At 44.4% G+C, this 20236-nt stretch overlaps 1 protein-coding gene, 1 long non-coding RNA gene and 1 other non-coding gene across 3 annotated transcripts in view; 1 reads left to right on the top strand and 2 right to left on the bottom strand.

Annotated features, from left to right (window-relative positions):
• Positions 1-5620: 5620 nt before the first annotated feature.
• Positions 5621-5820, bottom strand: LOC139277754 (U2 spliceosomal RNA). The gene has a single exon (XR_011596135.1). It is a non-coding gene; the product is annotated as a U2 spliceosomal RNA (small nuclear RNA).
• Positions 5821-9698: 3878 nt separating this feature from the next.
• Positions 9699-20236, bottom strand: part of LOC139277139 (FERM domain-containing protein 4B-like) — a 419374-nt gene continuing 408836 nt past the window's right edge. The window contains 2 exon segments of the mRNA XM_070895191.1: positions 9699-12782; positions 17454-17571. Of these exon segments, the coding sequence (XP_070751292.1) occupies positions 12662-12782; positions 17454-17571 (239 nt within the window). The 3' untranslated portion in view covers positions 9699-12661.
• Positions 15151-20236, top strand: part of LOC139277140 (uncharacterized) — a 47901-nt gene continuing 42815 nt past the window's right edge. Inside the window, exon 1 of the long non-coding RNA XR_011596041.1 lies at positions 15151-15377. This is a non-coding gene — a long non-coding RNA (uncharacterized lncRNA). The remainder of the gene's footprint in view (positions 15378-20236) is intronic.

The raw sequence follows: 20236 nt of genomic DNA, 5'->3' as shown, positions 1-20236 counted from the left end.
AGCCACAATATGACTACCATGACAGGAATGCGAGGGCGCGATGTATTGATGTAAATGATCCTGTTTTTGTCCTCAACTACGCTGCAGGGCCCAAATGGCTTGCAGGCACTGTGATTGCCAAAGAGAGAAATAGGATTCTGGTAGTTAAACTTACCAATGGACAAATCTGCCGCAAACACATGGATCAAACAAAAAGGAGGTTCAGCAACCTCATAGAAGAAGCAGAGGAAGAACACGATGTAGAGTTCACTCCACCACAAGTGACCAAACACTGGAACCAAAGGGCGGAGAGCCCAATCACTGTGGGCAGTCTGGATAGGCCTGAGGCACCGCAAACAGCAGACACTCAGGCCAGCGCCCAACAACCGGAGCCCCAACTCAGGCGCTCTACAAGAGAGCGTAAACCACCAGAGAGACTTAACCTGTGATCCCAATAAGAATTTGGGGGCGGGGGGGGGGGGCGGAGGTGATGTCATGTATTCAACCAGCATTGTAACCTATGTATAATCTGACCTAAGTTGTACACTGTGAGAACACTGACCACTAGGTGGGAGACACGCCTAACCTGGACCTTCAGGTATAAAAGGGGAAGCTCCACCCACCTTCATCACTTGAGTGCTAAGGAATAAAAGGACAGGTCACAGACTGACCTTCTCTCAAGCATGGGCCTCGTGTGCATTTATACTGTATAGTAAGGACGTATCAGAAGGCATCGCAAAGCCTGGACTGGATCCTTGGTTACCTGTGTGCAGCAGCGATGGGATGTACCGCCTCGGAAAGCTGTGCCGGATGTCATCATCACCGTCCGAGTTTCAGCTCTCCCGACCCGTACAGTGACAGCAGCAGTAAGTTAGAAAACCTGCAAAAAAGGTAAGTTAAAGCTTATATCTTTTATTTTTTTTGCACCGATTAGTTAGTTAAGGGTCTTGGTAATGTTTTTGGGATTTTTTTGGAATTTTATCCCCCTTCCCAAGGCTGCTCTCGCAGTGCTCCCGGCCCCGCACTAAAGTTTGCGAAACTTGCGTTTTGCACTGCAAATAATTGTGTAACGTCTCCCTTTGCGACTCCAAAGGCTGAAAGTTCGACCTAAAATCAGTAGAGCAGCGAAAACGGTAATTTTCGCGTATCGCTACCGTTTTTGCCCAAAAATCCACAAACTCAAAGATCCAGGCCTTGAAATCTTAAAACTATTTCGCAGCAATTCATTACACTGAGCTAACAGTATCTAACACTATGCACTCATTGTAAATAATTGTAAAATGACATTGGTTACTTGATAAAGAGATACCACCAGTGATATAATCAACCTAGAAACCATTCTGCTTCTCTTGGGTAACGGAACAGATTAATTTTAGGGACTGAAATTCAGTACCGCTGGAAAATTGGTGCTCCCCCACCTTTTTGTGGCCATTAGCGGCAAAATATTTTCGTAGCTGGGCCACCCCATATTCAGCTCCAAAAGTGAACAAATGGTTTCCAGCGCTAATGAAACTTTCCGAAGTGGATTTTTCAGCGGTGTGGCTGTCTTAATTTGAGCATTATCACAACTGAGAAATTCAGCATGCAGGTAAGGGTTTCTAGTGTGCCAGCTGCTCCCTGGACTTTTTAAAGGGCAGGGTTTGCAGCAAGGCCCTGAGTGGGGAAGGAGGTTGGAAGGATGACTGGTGTGTGAGGTGTAGGAAGAGCCAACGGCCCCAGGTTCAGTGATATGGAGCTGGAGACACTGATGGACGGTGTGGAGGACAGAAGAAGAATACTGTTTCCTGACGTGGGGAGACCTGGCAGACCGCCAGTACATAATGCATGGAAGGAGATTGCAGAGGAGGTGTCAGGCACCTCCATATATGTGAGGACGCACCCTCCTAGGAGGGTGCTGGCCAGTCTGCACCCGGCCCTTCCAGGGTGGTGATGGATCGAGGTCTCCTAGCTCTGGGGCGACGGGGATCCTCCTCCTCCTCAGGTGGTATTGCTGGCTCGATCTCCAGCGGCTGTCCCCTCATGATGACCAGGTTGTGCAGCATGCAGCAGACTACGACAATGATGGAGACCCATTGAGGAGAGTACTGCAAGGTGCCACCAGAATGGTCCAGGCACCGGAACCTCTGCTTAAGGATGTCTATGCACTGCTCGATGATGCACCTGGTGGCATAATGCACGTCATTGTATGCATGCTCTGGCACTGTCCTGGGGCTCTGCAGTGGAGTGAGCAGCCAAGTGGACCGGGATATCCCTTGTTCCCAAGCAGCCAATCGCAATCCTGATTCGGGCCGGTGAAGACGGCGGGCACACTGGACTGGCGCAGAATGAACGAATCATGGCTGCTGCCTCCCTTGCCCGCTGCCTGTCTGCACGGTGCTGATGGCGATGCCTTCTCCTGTGTGCTGTCCTGTGTCTGACCAGGTGTACCAGGTGTCGCCCTCCCAACACTCCCCCCCCCCCCCCCCCCACCCCACCCCCCCATCCTCAGGGTGAACCTTGCCCAGCAGGTCTCTGCAGCCCACAGGACTCCACTAAAGAGTCAGACCTGAAAGTTGTACAAAAGTGCAGGGGTATGTGCAAACCTCTGAGCAGCACTCAGCAGGTTTAATGGAGCCAAAACAATTAATAAAACTATTAAAAGATAAATGCAGTGGATGCTGTAATCTTAAATAAAAATACTAAAATTATTAAAACGATTTCTCAACAAAGGGCCCTGATCGCGGCAACACTCCAGCACCGACTCGAATAATTCACGGGGCCACTGCTGGGAAAAGGCTGACCTTTTTGCTGCTGAAAATCCCTGTCCTTCCACTTTCCAGAGCTCTCTGCTGGAATGTCTCCTTTACAGTGGCTTCACCGCGCCATTTCCGGCAGAAGTGCGCACCGCTCAAATCCGCCAAGCTGAATATGGCTCGGGGAGGGAAAATACACGACCGTGGCGGTCCATCGATTCTATCGGTCACCCGCCCAAACTCCACGGTGGCCGTCCCTTGGGGGAAGGTGAATTTAGGCACCTGAGCCTCTTACCTGCAGGCACCTCCATTCCACAAGTTTCAGTATTTCAAGCTGAAATAGAGCAGCCCTCATTGAGTCGGTTTCCTTTAACGAACAGCTCACTTAGCTCAATACCCAATGAGACCCCTTCCAGCTTGACTCTCGCAACGCAAGTCGTCCGACCAAAGATTAACCCCAACCAAATGTGCAGAAGTATACAGCACATCAACCTGCAATTACTATGGGGTACAGTAGCATCGTGGTTATCGTAGTGAACTCGTAATCCAGAGGCCTGGACTAATGATCTGGCACCACGGCAGCTGGGGAATTTAAATTCAATTAAATAAATCTGGAAAAAGCTAGAATGAAACGACCGGATTGTCATGAAAACCCATCTGGTTCACTAATATCCTTTCGTGAAGAAAATCTGCCGTCCTTACCCGGTCTGGCCTGTGTGACTTCAGACCCACAGCAATGTGGTTAATGCTCAACTGCGCTCTGCGATTCAAGGCGGCAGCTTACCACCAACTTCTCGAGAGCAATTAGGGATGGGCAATAAATGCTGGCCTTGCCAGTGACGTCCACATCCCGTGAATGAATTTTAAAAAACTATGCAAACATACGTATACAACATTGCATCATGACCCCAGAAAAGTCCATCATCGAACATCCCCAAGTCTGACCTTATGATGGAGGGAAGGTTATTGATGAGGTAGCTGAAGGTGGTTGGGCCTAGAACAGTGCTCTGATGTCCTGGGGCTGTGGTGATTGACCTCCAACCACCACAACCATCTTCTCTTGTGCTAGATTTGACTCCAGCCAGTGGAGAGTTTTCCCCCGATTCCCACTGACCACCTCTCCACGGGCTGGAGTCATATCTTGCATAAAGAAAGATGGTTGTGCTGGTTGGAGATCAATCACCACAGCCGCAGGACATCAGGGCACTGTTCTAGACCCAATCATCTTCAGTTTTATGGACATGGCCACCCAGCCCAGTTAACCCTGCAAAGTACTCCCCACTACCATCTGGGCACTTGTGCCAAAATTGGGAGAGCTGCCCCAGAGACTAGTCAAACAACAGCCTGACATAGTCATACTCACTTATCTTTTCAGCCAATGTCCCAAACTCCTCCATCACCATCCCTGGGTATGTCCTTACCCACCAGCAGGATAGACCCACCCTCCGCTGGTGGTACAGTAGTCAGGAGCGAGTGGCCCTGGGAGTCCTCAACATTGATTCCAGACCCCATGAAGTCTCATGGCTTCAGATCAAGCATGGGTAAGGAAACCGCCTGCTGATTACCACCTACCGCCCTCCCTCAGCTGATGAATCAGTACTCCACCATGTTGAACACCACTTGGAACAAGTACTGAGAGTAGCAAGAGGACAGAATGTACTCTGGGTGGGGGACTTCAATGTCCATCACCAAGAGTGGCTCAGTAGCACCACTACTGACGGAGTCCTGAAGGACGTAGCTGTCAGACTGGGCCTGCAGCAGATGGTGAGAACCAACACGAGGGAAAAACCTACTTGACCTTGTCCTCACCAATCTACCCATTGCAGGTGCATCTGTCCATGACAGCATTGGTAGCAGTGACCACCGCAGTCATAGAAACATACAAAATAGGTGCAGAAGTAGGCCCTTTGAGCCTGCACCACCATTTAATATGATCATGGCTGATCAGTCACCTCAGTACCCCTTTCTTGCTTTCTCTCCATACCCTTTGATCCCTTTAGCCAGAAGGGCCATATCTAACTCCCTCTTGAATATATCTAACGAACTGGCATCAACAACTCTCTGTAGTAGAGAATTCCACAGGTTAACAACTCTGAGTGAAGAAGTTTCTCCTCATCTCGGTCCTAAATGGCTTACCCCTTATCCTTAGACTGTGAACCCTGGTTCTGGACTTCCCCAACATCGGGAACATTCTTCCTGCATCTAACCTGTCCAGTCCCGTCAGAATTTTATATGTTTCTATGAGATCCCCTCTCATTCTTCTAAACTCCAGTAGATACAGGCCCAGTCAATCCAGTTTCTCCTCATATGTCAATCCTGCCATCCCGGGAATCAGTCTGGTGAATCTTCGCTGCACTCCCTCAATGGCAAGAACGTCCTTCCTCAGATTAGGAGACCAAAACTTTACACAGTATTCCAGGTGAGGCCTCACTAAGGCCCTGTACAATTGCAGTAAGACCTCCCTGCTCCTATACTCAAATCCCCTAGCTATGAAGGCCAACATACCATTTTTCTCCCACACCCTTGGTTCTAGACTCTGGAATTATGAAAGGACTGTGACAGACTTGGACAATTGGTTTCAAGGTAGGAAGTAGTATGGTTTTATTGTGTTTAAAAAGTAAAAGGCATACCTTTAATAACACACACAGAATAGTGATACCAATACACACTGAGGGGTACAACACATTGAATAAATTGTCAAAATATAGCCTGTGGGGAAAAAACAGTTTGAACTCTAAATGGGGTAAAGAGGAGAATGCAGATACATCTACACAAGTTTTTTGTTTTTTTTAATTTATTCGTTGCCAATCTTTCCAATTCTTTGTCAGATCACAAACGCCAAAGGTCACCTTGGGCCAATTCAAGGATCACTCTGCGCCAATGTTTTTGCTCTTAGCCAAAAGGCCGAGAGCCCAAGCACCGTTCCTGGAAGTACTGCAATACCAGGTTCGTGCCATGGAGGTGGATGTGTGCCCCCCCCACCCACCTCCTATTTCCAAAAAGCATAGGAGAACCACCTTCCTGATCCAGGGAGAACCACTTTCTGGTCATGGTTACTCCCCGGTCAGGTCAGTTACGCATGATCTTAGCCAAAAGGCTGAGAAGCGAGATACATCTACACAAGTTATCCCAGCCTCCCCCTCCCAATTCCCCTAACTAACTAAGTTATAGCTCTGGCGGTTCAGGGGCTATGCTCACCAATCCCTTTTGACAGTTGCGGTGAATCATGGTTTCGGGGTTCGCTGCACTTTGCCTTCTAGGCGAGCCATACCCCGGACGGAGGAGAGGGGTGAATCCGTTGATGCGGTAAGTCGCATTTTGGATGTATGGGGTAAGTACTCACTTTCTTTGGTTAGGAATAGTTTTAGTTAGTCCTTTTGGGTAATTTCTCACCCATTGGTCATTCAGAAGTAGATTGTAGAGTGGAAATAAATGTCGATTCTTCGGTTTTTGCTGAGTTGGTTTCGGTTGGTCGTTTCGCTGGTTGTGGTGGCCCGGGTTGTCAGTTTGGTTGCCGACAACCTTCCATTTCGTGGGCCTCTTGCTGTCAGCGTGCTCGGTCGATCCTTGATGGTTTCTTGCAATTTTCTCCACTACTCCACTTCTTCACTCCCCACCTCCTGCTGCTTTTTTTCCCCTGTAAAACTGGGAATAGATATACCCCAAAGAGGCTTCTTTATCTCCCGCCAAATCTGGCCCTGCTCTTTGTTTCAAGGGAGCTGCTCATTAGTTTTGAGCTCTCTCCTTTGTCAGAATTTGTCAGGCTCGTTCAGCAGTAATTTGATTATGATGTGGTAATGTGGAAAATCACCGGTTGGCATTGTTGAAGCAGTGTTTAAACTCTTGGGCCATTTGGCTGGGCCTGTGATTTCTATAGGCCTATTTGCACATGCATGCCAATAATGGTCTCCGGTGATTAGCCTGATAGCTCTTGATGCGTTTATGTCCTAGGGAGCGAATGTTTATGCCTCACAGTTCTTGTTAGTTATCGATCGACTCATTCTCCCAGACAGATTGAATTAGCTCCAATACCTAATTCCTGAGTGACGTCCCACCCTGTTCTGGTAGTCTGTTCCAAAATGTTCCTTTCGAGATCTTAAACTTGTAAAGCTCAGGTATCTTCCTCAGAGTTTTTCCTAGGATACCAAAATGTTCATCGAGTTCCAAATTAAATTCCTTTGCTTATGAGTCCAAACGGGGGGGGGGGGGGGGGGGGAAGGGGGGCAGGGGGGGGGGAAGGGGGGCAGGGGGCGGGCGGAGGTGTCTCCATGAATGCATCCCCTTTTATCCCCTGCAGACCTCGTCTGCCCTTTAAACTCATTTGTGTCCCGAAGTTTTTCCTTCCATTTTAAAAGTCCAAAAAGAGATTCTTCTCCTCTGCAGGGGAAAGGTACAAGGAATCTTTGCGAAATATTAGTAAATTTTACAGGCACTACCACCGTGTTAAATGGGATAGATTCAGAACAGATCTAGCAGCTCAAAACTGGGCATCCATGAGGCACTGTGGGCCATCAGCAGCTACAGAATTGTATTCCACACAATCTGTAACCTCTTGGCCCGGCCTATCCCTCACTTTACCATCAAGCCATGGGCCTAACCCTGATTCAATAGGAGTGTAGAAGAGCATGCTAGGAGTAGCACCAGGCGTACCTAAAATTGAGATGCCAACCTGGGGAAGTTGCAACACAGGACTATATGCATGCTAAGCAGAAGCAACATGCTATAGCCAGAGCTAAGTGACCCCACAACCAATAGATCAGATCAAAGCTCTGCTGTCCTGCCACATCCAATCATGAATGGCAATGGACCGGTTAAGACACCTAATGGGAGAATTCTCCATGAATATCCCCATCCTCAATGGTGGCGGAACCAAGCATGTGATTGCAAAAGACAAGGCTGAAGTGTTTGCAACCATCTTCAGCTGGAAGTGCCAAGTGGATGATCCATGTAGGCCTCCACCATCACAGAAGCCAGTCTTCAGCCAATTCGACTCACTCCACGTGATATCAAGTAGTGGCTGAGTGCACTGGATACAGCAAAGGCTATGGACCCCGACAACATCCAGGCTGTCGGCTGAAGACTTGTGCTCCAGAACTAGCCCCGCCTCTAGCCAAGCTGTTCCAGTACAGATACAACACTGGCATCTACCCCCTGTGGAAAATTGCCCAGTTATATCTTGTCCACAAAAAGCAGGACAAATTCAATCCGGCCAATTACCACCTCATCAGTCTACTCTCTATCAGCAGCAGACTGATGGAAGGTGTCGTCGACAGTTCTATCAAGCGACAGTTACTTACCGATGCTCAGTTTGGTTTCAGCCAGGACCACTCGGTCCCAGACCTCATTACAGTCTTGGTCCAAACATGGACAAAAGAGCTGAATTCCAGAGGTGAGGCAAGAGTGACTGCCCTCGACATCAAAGCAGCATTTGACCTAGTATGGCATCAAGGAGCCCTAGTAAAATTGAATTTGTGGTACAATTTGACTAAGTTTTCTTAATTGTTTATATTTAAAAACAATTATTGGTTTTAACACCTGTCCTAAGTTGCAGGATTCACCATGGATATGGATTTTAATTCTGCTCTGGTCAGCACCACATCAAACTTTGAGGCACCAAACAGAAGCATGTGTCCCGACAGGATAAGGGGAAACATCTCAGCAGTTCATGGTGCCTCCTTGCTATCAGTAGTCAGAATCTGTCCTCTCAGTTGTACAGGAACCTGGCAAGGTAGATGAAAGAAAACATATAGGGAAAGACTTCTAAAATATTAAGTCAGTTTGGGTGTTCATGTTCTGTTTCCAGATATTTTAATTTTTTTTAAAGTCGCTGCCATGGGAACTTAAATAGAGATGGAAAGGACTGAGAATTAGCCTGGAAAACACAGTGCTGGAAAAAGATCTTATTCCCATGTAATTTGAAGGATAAAAATAACCTCTGCTTTAATTGTCCATCTGTGCACTTCCCCCAAAGATCTTGTGGGTAAAGACACCACCCAGTGTTAGCACTAAGCTATAAAGGCCATAGGTCCCAAGTTTGATTCCCAGTCTATCAGAGTTAGCAGATCTCAGCAGCAGCTGTGATGCTACAAATGACGTCAATGCCCCAAGGTCATAGAAAGGTGAAGAAAAGTCAGGCATGGTTTCAGATTGCGCTCATTATCCAGTGACCCCAACTGGAAAGTGTGTGTGTGTGGATATCAAGTGAGGATAGGATTGTTGACACTCTCAGTATATGCTCACACATGAAGACTAGTCCCTTGTATGAGGTACTGGAGGGCTGCTTGTGTGACATGTAATGAACCCTAGCAAGAAACAGAAAAAACAGGGCATTAAAACAAAACCCAGAACACAAACATAGCCTTGCAGAGTGGGCAAATAATGTTTTTTTTTAATTAAAAAAAACAAGATTCAATTACTTTTTGAAAGAAGAAATGCTCTCCTCTCTATTTCAATTGCCGTATTCTGTGGGATGTCCACTGGGATTACAGATACAGTCAAGGAATGCCTGACTGCTTATGTTCTCTGCAAATCTTGGAGATCATTTTATTGCATAAGAGCTGCTTATCTCAAGATCCAAACATTGTGACTTGTGTTCAAATAGAGGGGAGGAGGAATAAGGGGAAGTGAAAAACAGGAGAAAGGGACAAGAACAGACCAGAAACTGGGAGAGCATTAAAAAAATAGGATTGAGAAAAACATGAAAACAAACAAGAAAAGCTATAAGAGAGGATCAAATTGAGATTTAACATTAAATCGGTACTGCAGTACAGTCCTGATTGCCCACAAGTGTTTATATCAATGTATGTACATAAAAGCAATAAAAATCATGAAAATATGGAGGAAAAGGTTTTCTACCGAACAAATAAAAGGTACAGGAGCAGGAAAGTTGAGCTGTGCAGAACTGCAAAAGTACAACACACGAGGATGTACATACACTTTATTTATCGGTCTCCTGTTTTTTTTAAAGCACATTTTTATAGTAGCAAGGAAGACAGGAGTATTATGTAAAGGCATACACAAAAGTTTCTCTGGGTAAAGCTGTACAAATATGCAAAAGAATAAGTTAAAAGCTTGGTTTCCAAAATTCCCACATGAATTGAAACTTTTCTCACTGAATAAAAAATGACTAAGAACCAGCTTAACAAATTAGTTTACTATATATTACATGCTTTGGAACAACAATAATAAAAATGTTCACAAAAAGTGTCATTCAGAAACTTTACATAATAAACACAATTGTAACGTTTTCTTCCCCTTGTAAAAAAGGAAATGACAGCACCTTTCCATGGACTCCAGCATGGGAAGCACACATTCACCAGTTAGAACTTGGAATAAAATTGTCAGGTCTTCAACACACCAACTTGTAAAATCCAGTCACTGTAGTAAATGCCATATTAAAAACATCCAGGTCCCAAACTGGTGAACATATGTATTTTCCAAAGAAATAGTGAGGTAGTGTAAGCACTTTAAAATATAAAAATGAAAACATTTTGTTCGCAGGTTCACTTTGCTGGCTGCACAAGAAATCCTGCGTGGAGGCTTTCTATTTTGCTTCCATACTTTTGTCTACGCACCGTTCTTTTGAGATGAATTTTGAAACCTGTCCCTTTCAACCTCACCAATGGTAACTGTAGCCTGAAAGGCAGTCAGCACATGAGGGCAACAGACAATAATTTGGAAACTATTCTTTCTTCTGAAAGTGGTGGCTCATACCTGGGATACAGTTCCATCGGCACTGACAGTCCTGGGCACGAGTACCCATTTGTCAGACTTGAACCTAGACTGAGTGCTGGCAGGCTGTTTTACCGTGGGGTAGATCACTATAGAGGTCCAGGCCTGCAAGCGTATTACCTCTGTGCATTCCAGAATAAGCCACTAGGAATCTCAGGAGTCTGAACAATGGGCGATTTCTCACCCTCCTCCTTCTAGCCTTGGGGCAGAGACTCTTGCAGTACCATTACTTTCCAGACTGAGGGCCAGCTAACTTCTTACAGATTAAGAGATCACACTAGGGTCTGCATGTCTCAGTAAATACCTTCCAGCCCATTTACCCGGCGAGTCTTGAGACAGCTTGCCATTTGTTACTTTCAGTAATCACAGTAATATACTGGCCATTTGATATAATGTTTGACTGCTCTTTTCCATCTAACATGGTCCAAAATGCTTCTGATATTTGAAACAAGTTAATAAATCTAGGTGGATCAGGAGAACAGTACTGTACCCGAGTTGCTGGAATTGCACCAATCGTGGCCCAGCCAAGATCTCAGTCACACAACTAGAATTCACTTGGGGCTAATAAATCAAACTGGACTGCTTTAGCTAGTTGTGCTATCATCTTAACAGCCATAATTAGGATTGTGCTTTTTGTTAAAAAAAAAATCATGGGCTGGGATTTCCTATGGCTTACCGGCCGGTTTCTGGGCGGTAATGAGGTGAGCGGTAATTTCCTGCCTGAGGTACGCCGGCGGTTTCAAAGTCCTGCTGGGGAGCGGACCACAAGTGTGCACAGTCCACAGATCACCGTGGTGCGATCTTTGGCTGAGCGGGGACCCATAGGCAAGTATTAAAAAAATTATTTTAAATGCCCACGAGGAGCTAGGCGCTGGGTAAGTAGGTCAGCAAGAAAAAGGTGGTTGGTTTTTTTACTATTTATTTTCAAAATTTGCTGGGGTGATTTAATTTAAAAGTGTGTTGGGAATTTGTTTTTGATTTTTTAAGTTAAGTTTTTTGAAAAATTATTTTTATTCTTTTTCTCAGGTTAGGTCCAACTCGCAGCCTTGGGGTAAGTTTTTAGATTTTTTTAATTTATCACCCATTTTCTTTAGGCACTACCCAATCGAGCTGAAATTGCACTTTTTCGCCCAGATTGGGGGGTGCAAGGCCCATATTTTTCGCTGGCCAGATTAAAAAAAAAAATTTTGGGAAGTTTTCGCCGGCGATAATCTTCCCAGCCGTGGCGGTTTTTTGGGCAGCAATCAGGCGCTGGCGGGCTTTGAGGGAAATTATAGCCCATGGCATGTCTTTTTGCATTTTAGCATATTTTGTCTGACTCTCAAGCTTTTCTTTGATATACGTAGTGATTCAGCTTTCTGTGATGCATATTTTCATGATTTGTTAAGTGTGCTATTCAGTATGGTCCACTAATGATTGCCTCAAATGGTCCTGTAACTCTCCCCACCTCCCAAATTAATAGCACTACCATTAGGCTAAATTACCAAATTGATTTTAAAACACGTGAATGATAATTCTTTGTGCTTCTTCTAGATAGATCATAAAAATCTCTAACAAAATGCATTTCTCATCACTTTCTAGTCTTATTTCCAACTTTTCATTTAAAAAAACACACAAGCCCACTAAACTCTATTCAAGTAATCACAGAGTCATCAGTTCCTTGCCATCAACATACATGGCATCCTTCATTTAATAATATGCAAAGTACTCTTAGACTTCAAAAGCCATATGAAGTTACTCACTACCCTGCTTTGTCCTTCTGTCTTTTATGTCTATGCAAAAAGCATAGTTCCTTTTACTCCAAGTTCACGGAACAATCAAGAGCATCTACTTTCATCAATGTAGTCTTTGAAAAGTGCATTCACAGTTTAAAAAAAATGATTTCCAAGAGCCTTCCTTCCATGCTTCGATTCAAACACAAAGTAATCCACTTAAAAAGGTTTCTTTTCCTTCTGTAGAATGTATTATATGGATTATAAATTGAAAGCAAACCTTTACTGAATTGTGAAGTGTGGAGTTTAAGCTTTCACTTCTTCCATACAAGTTGGTCAGAATGAGCTTCCCAGCATTCAGGTACAGTACCTCCTGCAAACACTGAAATGTTCCGTGATTCCCATTTGTGGAAATAAACCATTTTGAACAGATTGAAAAAGATGCAAGGCACACAGTAAATTATCCATATGTTGAACAATCAAGGCTGAAAGTCAGCCAGCATTCACTTAAACCAGAGTCCCAGGTTTAGAATCTTCATGCCATAGTAACACCTGTTCATCAGTATACAAGTCATCTTCCAGCTGGCTCGTGTCTCCACTGTCCGAGTACATTCTTTCTGGATAAGGTCTGGTAAATATTTTGAAACAAAAGTTATTCGAAGGACTGCAACAACAATCCAAAAGGACATGCATTTCAGAAAATGACATCTTAGTTTAAGAGTCGACACAACATTAATCACAAATTGTAAATTTTAACTTTTGAAACTTTTTTAATGTTTGCTTTAATTAAGTAAAGTCTACAGTTGAAGGCCACAGGAATATGGTTCTTTTATAGCTGGATCAAGAAAGTATATCTACCTAGTACACTGGGATAGTCTGCATCTGCCCCATAAAACAACTGAAGTCCCATCCTCTTATTTCTAGAGATATGTGTTTGCTGCAACAATCATTAGTGAATTATTTCGTTCTTAAATGGGATTTTATAATTTCTCAAAATCTTATTCAAGTATTAATTATGAATAAATCTAGAATGGCAGGTGGGCCAGTATGATCCTATTAATAGTTTTGTTAGAGATTAATTATGCTGACAACATTGCCTCAATCCACCATAAGTCATTATAGATATTAAAAGGTGCATTGATACTGGATTTTAACAAAAAAAAAAGGGCGTTTCTTGAATTTCTGGCAAGAAAGTAATTTGATTGGATACAAGGTAAATGTTGATAATGTCAAGGGATCCTTCAAACATAGCCAGAAGGTGGGTTAGATTGTCATTTAACCTCCCCATGTTATTGGATATTTTATTTTACTTAAGGAAAGATCAGGTTTACAGACAGGATAATACTGTTACTAAATATGAATGGCATGTTGTTTGGTTGTATACATTGCCTGAAGCCATTTTAAGATATGGAAAACTAAGTGATGCCAGAAGCCCAAGCCCTCCGCCCCATTCCCACTCTCACCCTGTATCAGTGACAGTGCCCTTTGCTTTTGTGGGCCAGTTTAGACAACAGATAACCAAGAGGATTTATACTGAGAATTTAAAGACGACAAATCCAGGAGAAAGATATCAGTATATTTTATCTAGTACAATGCAAAATCTTTCACATTTCAAGTATCTCCCATACAGCTGCAGACTTTCAGATTTCCCTTAATCTAGAAACCCACCATTTTGAGTCTCTGAAGCTTCCTATAGCCATTTACGTTTGACTCTCATTAATGAGCAGCTCAACGGTGTGCAGCTTAGCTTGGTGTTTTTTTTCCAGTTCCATTTAATTTTTAAAAGGGTTGAGTAATTGTTGGTGACTGAAAAAGCCATTTAGCGGTATAGGCTATTAATGATTCATTTCTCCCCAAGCTGAGCAATGCTGCCGGTATTGGCCCAATAAATCGATAATGTGAAATGTCTAAGCTTGAAGTTTTCAATATGGCCAGGTACATGGCATGCACAATGTATCTGTGAAACTGGAGAAACTCCACTGAAATTTCAAAACCTCTTCTATAATGGTTTCACATTACAGCAATTTGTTTTTGGCAGGGGATTGGGGGAAAGATAAACAAAAGCAGATTGGGATAGATCTCCTTATACTTAAACTTTTACTACACTGAGTAATTTCAGAATAAAAGCACATTCTCCGCTCTTCACCCCCACGCCCCGCCTTCCCTGCTGGGATATTGTTCTACAGGCACCTCCAATATTTCATTCTAGTAACCATTTTCAATTGTGTAAGCCTATGTAGTGAGTATTACAGACTATTGTCCCATGGATTGCATCATGCTGAGCCGATGGGTGTCCGGAGGATACCCAAGTATCAGGAACAGAAAATCGGTCTTAGATTTCCCTTGACCTAGACTAGGGGTACTGAGGCCAACTGAAGCACTCTAATTGAACAGCTAACTTCACACATATTCAGAATGGAACTTGAACCTGTATGACTCAACAGTGCCTTTACTCACTCGAATATTGGGGGAGAAATACAGGAAATCTGTTGGGAGGCATTTTTTAAATTTTCTATACATCATCATCTCAAGGCAAAGTGGAGAAGATCTTATTGCCAAATTACACTACAATAATTTAGCGTGAAAAGATAAGTAATTTAATAATTTGAAACCTCTAATTTTCTCTGCTGTAATATATATCCACACAGAGACTTCATTTAAGCATGGAAACATTTAGAATTTAATTGGGTTAGGAGGAATGCTGGATCTTTAGTTAGACTGTCAAGTTTCAAAATTTTGTTTCGAGCCCTGTAGCCGTTTGACCATTTGTTGAAGCAGCAAAGCAACATTAAGGTTATCGTTCTTAAATTTATAAACTTGACATTACATTGAAAAACATTACATAGTAGCAGCTCAGCCAACGTCAAGCTTCGTTAGCAAGCATAGACACCAAGCGTCACCAACCATCACACACACAAACACGCGAGGATACTTACTACCGCTGACTACATTTTGCGTATGAGTATTTAATGAATATCTCATTTCTGTAGATACGATGTTGGCTGCAGTCAGTACACTGAGAGAAACACTCCTTTTCTTTGCAAGGAAAGGTGGAAGTGGATGAAGTGGATGAAAAAGAGGAGGAGGAAGAGGAAGAGGAGGAGGCAGATGAGTGTCTGGTAAGAGCAGTGCCAACAGCAGGGAAATGGTGGTACTCGGTAGAAAAAGGATCATCAAGAGACTGGAAGGAGCTAGGCCTACAAGAAAATGACCGACAAGCAAAGTAAGAAGTGAATCTCGAGATTAATTTATCCATTTCTTTTCCTCCTCTCTTGAATGTGTTAATTTATACAAGGATACAGTACCACGGGCACCAGTGATACCGCACCGACGTGGCCATCTGTTGTGTCAACATCCATCACCACATATACAGGTTCAATCCTCCACATTGTTACTGATCCAAGTTATGCTGCTGGGGAAGGGACGCACTGAGCAAAGGTCAAGTAGCTCCCTGTAAAAGGTCCAGATGGTGCGAGGGCAGAAAGTTCACCCACAATGGAACCAAGGTGGCTCTCGGTGGAACTGGCACTGAAATGGGACATGTAACTTGGCCCATTTATAATGCAAAACTGGAAGTCTGATCCATTTGGCAAAACAGTGTTATAATCAGGAAGCAATTCGTATCAATTCCAAGCAGTTTTCTTCAATGCTACAATTTATATTTATTGTAAGTATAAGGGCTTTTACCAAAGCACGTCCCCTTTCCTTAGAATTTATCAAAGAGCTCTTAGGAGTTGGTTACAATGGTCTCTACATATTAGGAGGAATCTACACTGCCCCCTCAATACTTCTTTGCTCTCCAAACTGGAATAAAACCCACTATCTCTTGCCTTCACAAAAGACTTTGTGGGTGAGTTGGAGAAATGCTAATGAATAAAACGCACCCTTATGGTAATGTTCCTCTTTAATCTATTCACCTCACGTGACCTGCAATCCATGCCGGTTTTAAAGTTGATGCATCCCCTTTCCTTCACCGTCTATACTTTTCCCACCGCTCCCCCCCCCCACTCTTTAACAAGCGTCTTTGTTTAAAAAACCTTTGCTGAAGTATACTTAAAATAAATACACAAGAAACCACCATCGGGACATAGAATTTGAGCCCCTTGAGCCTGTTCTGCCATTCAATGAGATCATGCCTGATCTTCGCCTTTGGCCCATATCTTTTGATACCTTTAGTTAACAAAAAGTATCAATCTCCGATTTAAAATTAATAATTAATCTAGCATCAATTGCCACTTGTGGAAAAGAGTTCCAAACTTCTACCACCCTTTGTGTGAAGTAGTGTTTCCTAATTTCACTCCACAAAGGTCTGGCTCTAATTTTTAGACAATGGATCCTAGTCCTTGAATCTCCAACCAGCAGAAATAGTTTCTCTCTACTTACCTTATCTGTTCCCCTTAATATCTTAAACTCCGATCAGATCTCCCCTTAACCTTCTAAATTCTTGGGAATACAACCCTAATTGTGCAATCTCTCCTCGTAACTTAATCCTTGAAGTCATTCTGGTAAACCTACGCTGAATTCTCTCCAACACCAATATATTCTTCCTAAGATGTGGTGCCCAGATCTGCCCACAGTACTCCAGGTGTGGTCTAACCAGGGCTTTGTACAGCTGTAGCACAACTTCTATCCCCTTGAATTCTAGTTCTCTAGATATAAAGGCCAGCATTCCCCATTAGCCTTTTTGATTATTTTCTGTAGCTGTTCATCACATGGGATCTGTGCTTTTTGTTGCATTTTTGTATGCTTTTTCTTTTAGTTTTGTGCTTTCCCTTGCGTCTTTAGCCATCCATGGCTGGTTTTTGGCAAGTAGAGTTCTTGCCTCTCAGGGGTATAAACTGGTTCGATCTCACAAACTCTTTTTTGAACATCTCCCACTGATTTTCTGTCATTTTACCCATTAACAGATTTGCCCAGTTTACTGTGAACAGTCCCGTCTCATCCAGTTGAAGTCGGCATTACCCAAATCTAGAATCTTAGTCGCTGTTTCGTGTTTCTCCCTTTCAAACGCTACGTTGAACTCGATCACGTTATGATTGTTATTGGATAAATGTTCACGCATAGTTAGGCAGTTAACTAAATCTGGCTCATTACTAAATCCAATATGGCTTGCCCTCTTGTTGCATTGAAATTGACAGTATAATTACTGGAAATGGGATCATTGTTTACAACAAAGTTACATAGTCTTAAAATAAACTCTTTCTTCCTGCAAAGTTTATATTCGAACCAGTTTACGTTTCAGTTTCCAGAAGCGAAGCAGATGAACCTAAATTTTTCTGCAGCTGTTCCAGACACTCACCTGCTATGTAGTATAGTATTGCTGTAGGAGTTATTGAAGGAACTTGTATAAGGATCATAGTCCTGAAGGCCTACAGTGATCTGGCTCCGCCAGGTTCCTGTACTTGCTGCTGAAGAGACTGGGATTTAAAATAAAATAATTTTTTTTAGAATAGACTGTAGCTATACAATCCTAATCATTAATGCCCTAGTATTTTTTTAAATTTTAAACATTTGATACATTTAATGATGGACTGGATTTAAATATAATTACACCACTCAGTATCATAGTTCACCTCGTCGTGTAGAAGTCCAAGTCACCCAATCATTTTCTACCCTTATAAGCAGTCACGTTCACATCAGATTTGCGTAATGTGCTATCAATTCACAATCTGTCCCCAATTGTCTATCTGGTTTTGCTATTCCACCAAAAGCAGGTCTAATTATGCACAGCGTTACTACCCATAGTGAATTCCTTTGCAATGCAGTTGATGTCATAACAAAGTGTGTTTAAGGTAATAATTTACTTGGGTTAGGGCACTTCATCCAGCCACAGCTATCTTAAACCGAATCTGTGAACATACCAGACTTTTCATCCATAATCCGAGTAAGAATTTTTCCATAATTCTGTATAATAGGTCCATTGACACATCGGTGGTATAGGCACAGTCCAATTCATTCACAATTAGCAACAATGCAACAATATGAAACTGTGGGAAATGATCAGTTATTCTTATTTTCATCTAGGCATCGTCACTTTTAGTTCTCTTCCAACTCTACTTTTAACAACAATTTGTATTTAAAGCCAAAAAGCATGAATATTTGGCTGGTAAACGGCATATGGCAATAGAGCTATACAGTAGGAAAACACTGAATTACTTTGCAATAGAACAGATCCCACTTAATCCAAAGTTATACAACCAAATAAAATCCTAAAAATATCACCCAGACAAAAGTTACAACATGGAGCCACAATTGCTGTTTATTAAATCCCTTTCCTGCTGGTTGCTACAGTAAAACTCTGGCCCCAAGTTTCCACATGATTTGCTCCTGATTTTTAGGAGCAACTGATGTAGAACGGAGTATCTTAGAAATCGGAATTCTCGTCATTTAGTTTGCTCCAGTTCTAGTCAGTTAGAACAGTTTCACTTTGGAACAGAATTTATTTTTCAAAAGGGGGTGTGTCCGGCCACTTACGCCTGTTTTCAAAGTTTCATCAGTGAAAACTTACTCCAAACTAACTTAGAATGGAGTAAGTGAAGATTTTTGTATGCTCGAAAAAACCTTGTCTACACTTGAGAAAATCAGGCGTAGGTTACAAATCAGGCGTAGGGAATGGGGGAGGGGGGGGTTTAAAGGTAAGTTTACAAACATTAAACACTTCAGTTTTACAAATAAAGAGCCATCATCAATAATAAATGATAAATACATCAATAAATCAAAAAAAAAGAAATAATTTTTTTTTTAAATCAATAAAACAAAACATTTTCTACTTACCGACTGCAGCACCGGGAGCCCTCCAACAGCATGCTGGGATGCCTCCCCCCCCCCCCCCACCCAGTGTGTCTCTGTCAGTGTCTCTATCTGTCTGTCTCTCATTCTCTGTCTGTCAGTGTCTGTGTTTCTGACAGCGAGGGTAGAGGGAGAGAGGGGGGGGGGAGCAGGGGGAGGGATGGGGGAGAAGGGGATAAAGGGGAAAAGGGGGAGAAAGGAGATGGGGGGGGGAGGGGAAAGGAGATGGGGGGGAGGGGAGGGGGAGAGGAGGAAAGGAGACGGGGGGGAGGGGGGGTGAGGAGGAGGAAAGGAGATGGGGGGTGAGGAGGAGGAAAGGAGATGGGGGGGGGGAGGAGGAAAGGAGATGGGGGGGGGGGAGGAGGAAAGGAGATGGGGGGGGGGGGGGAGGAGGAAAGGAGATGGGGGGGGAGGAGGAGGAAATGAGATGGGGGGGAGGAGGAAAGGAGATGGGGGAGGGAGGGGAAGAGGAGATGGGGGAGGGAGGGGAAGAGGAGATGGGGGGGGGGAGAGGAGATGGGGGGGGGGGGGGGAGAGGAGGAAAGGAGATGGGGGGGGGGGGGAAGAGGAGGAAAGGAGATGGGGGGGGAGGAGGAAAGGAGATGGGGGGGGGGGGGGAGAGGAGGAAAGGAGATGGGGGGGGGGGGGGGAGAGGAGGAAAGGAGATGGGGGGGGGGGGGGGAAGAGGAGGAAAGGAGATGGGGGGGGGAGGAGGAAAGGAGATGGGGGGGAGGAGGAAAGGAGATGGGGGGGAGGAGGAAAGGAGATGGGGGGAGGAGGAGGAAAGGAGATGGGGGGGAGGAGGAAAGGAGATGGGGGGGAGGAGGAAAGGAGATGGGGGAGAGGAGGAAAGGAGATGGGGGAGGAGGAGGAAAGGAGATGGGGGGGGAGAGGAGGAAAGGAGATGGGGGGGATGGAGGGGGGAGGAGGAAAGGAGATGGAGGGGGGAGGAGGAAAGGAGATGGAGGGGGGAGGAGGAAAGGAGATGGAGGGGGGAGGAGGAAAGGAGATGGAGGGGGGAGGAGGAAAGGAGAGGGGGGGGGGGGGAGGAGGAAAGGAGATGGGGGGGGGGGGGGGAGGAGGAAAGGAGATGGGGGGGGGGGGAAAGAGGAGGAAAGGAGATGGGGGGGGAGGAGGAAAGGAGATGGGGGGGGAGGAGGAAAGGAGATGGGGGGGGAGGGAGGAGGAAAGGAGATGGGGGGGAGGAAGAGGAGACTGGGGGGGGGGGCGGCGTCCCCTGCGCTGGTGGGGGCGGCCCGCTCAGGGGGGGGTGGGTGCTTGCGGCCCTCAAGG

The sequence above is a fragment of the Pristiophorus japonicus genome, chromosome 12, assembly GCF_044704955.1.
Source record: "Pristiophorus japonicus isolate sPriJap1 chromosome 12, sPriJap1.hap1, whole genome shotgun sequence".
NCBI classification, from domain to species: Eukaryota; Metazoa; Chordata; class Chondrichthyes; family Pristiophoridae; genus Pristiophorus; species Pristiophorus japonicus.
Note: the sequence above shows the minus strand (reverse complement) of the source record. Positions and strands in the feature narration are given on the sequence as shown.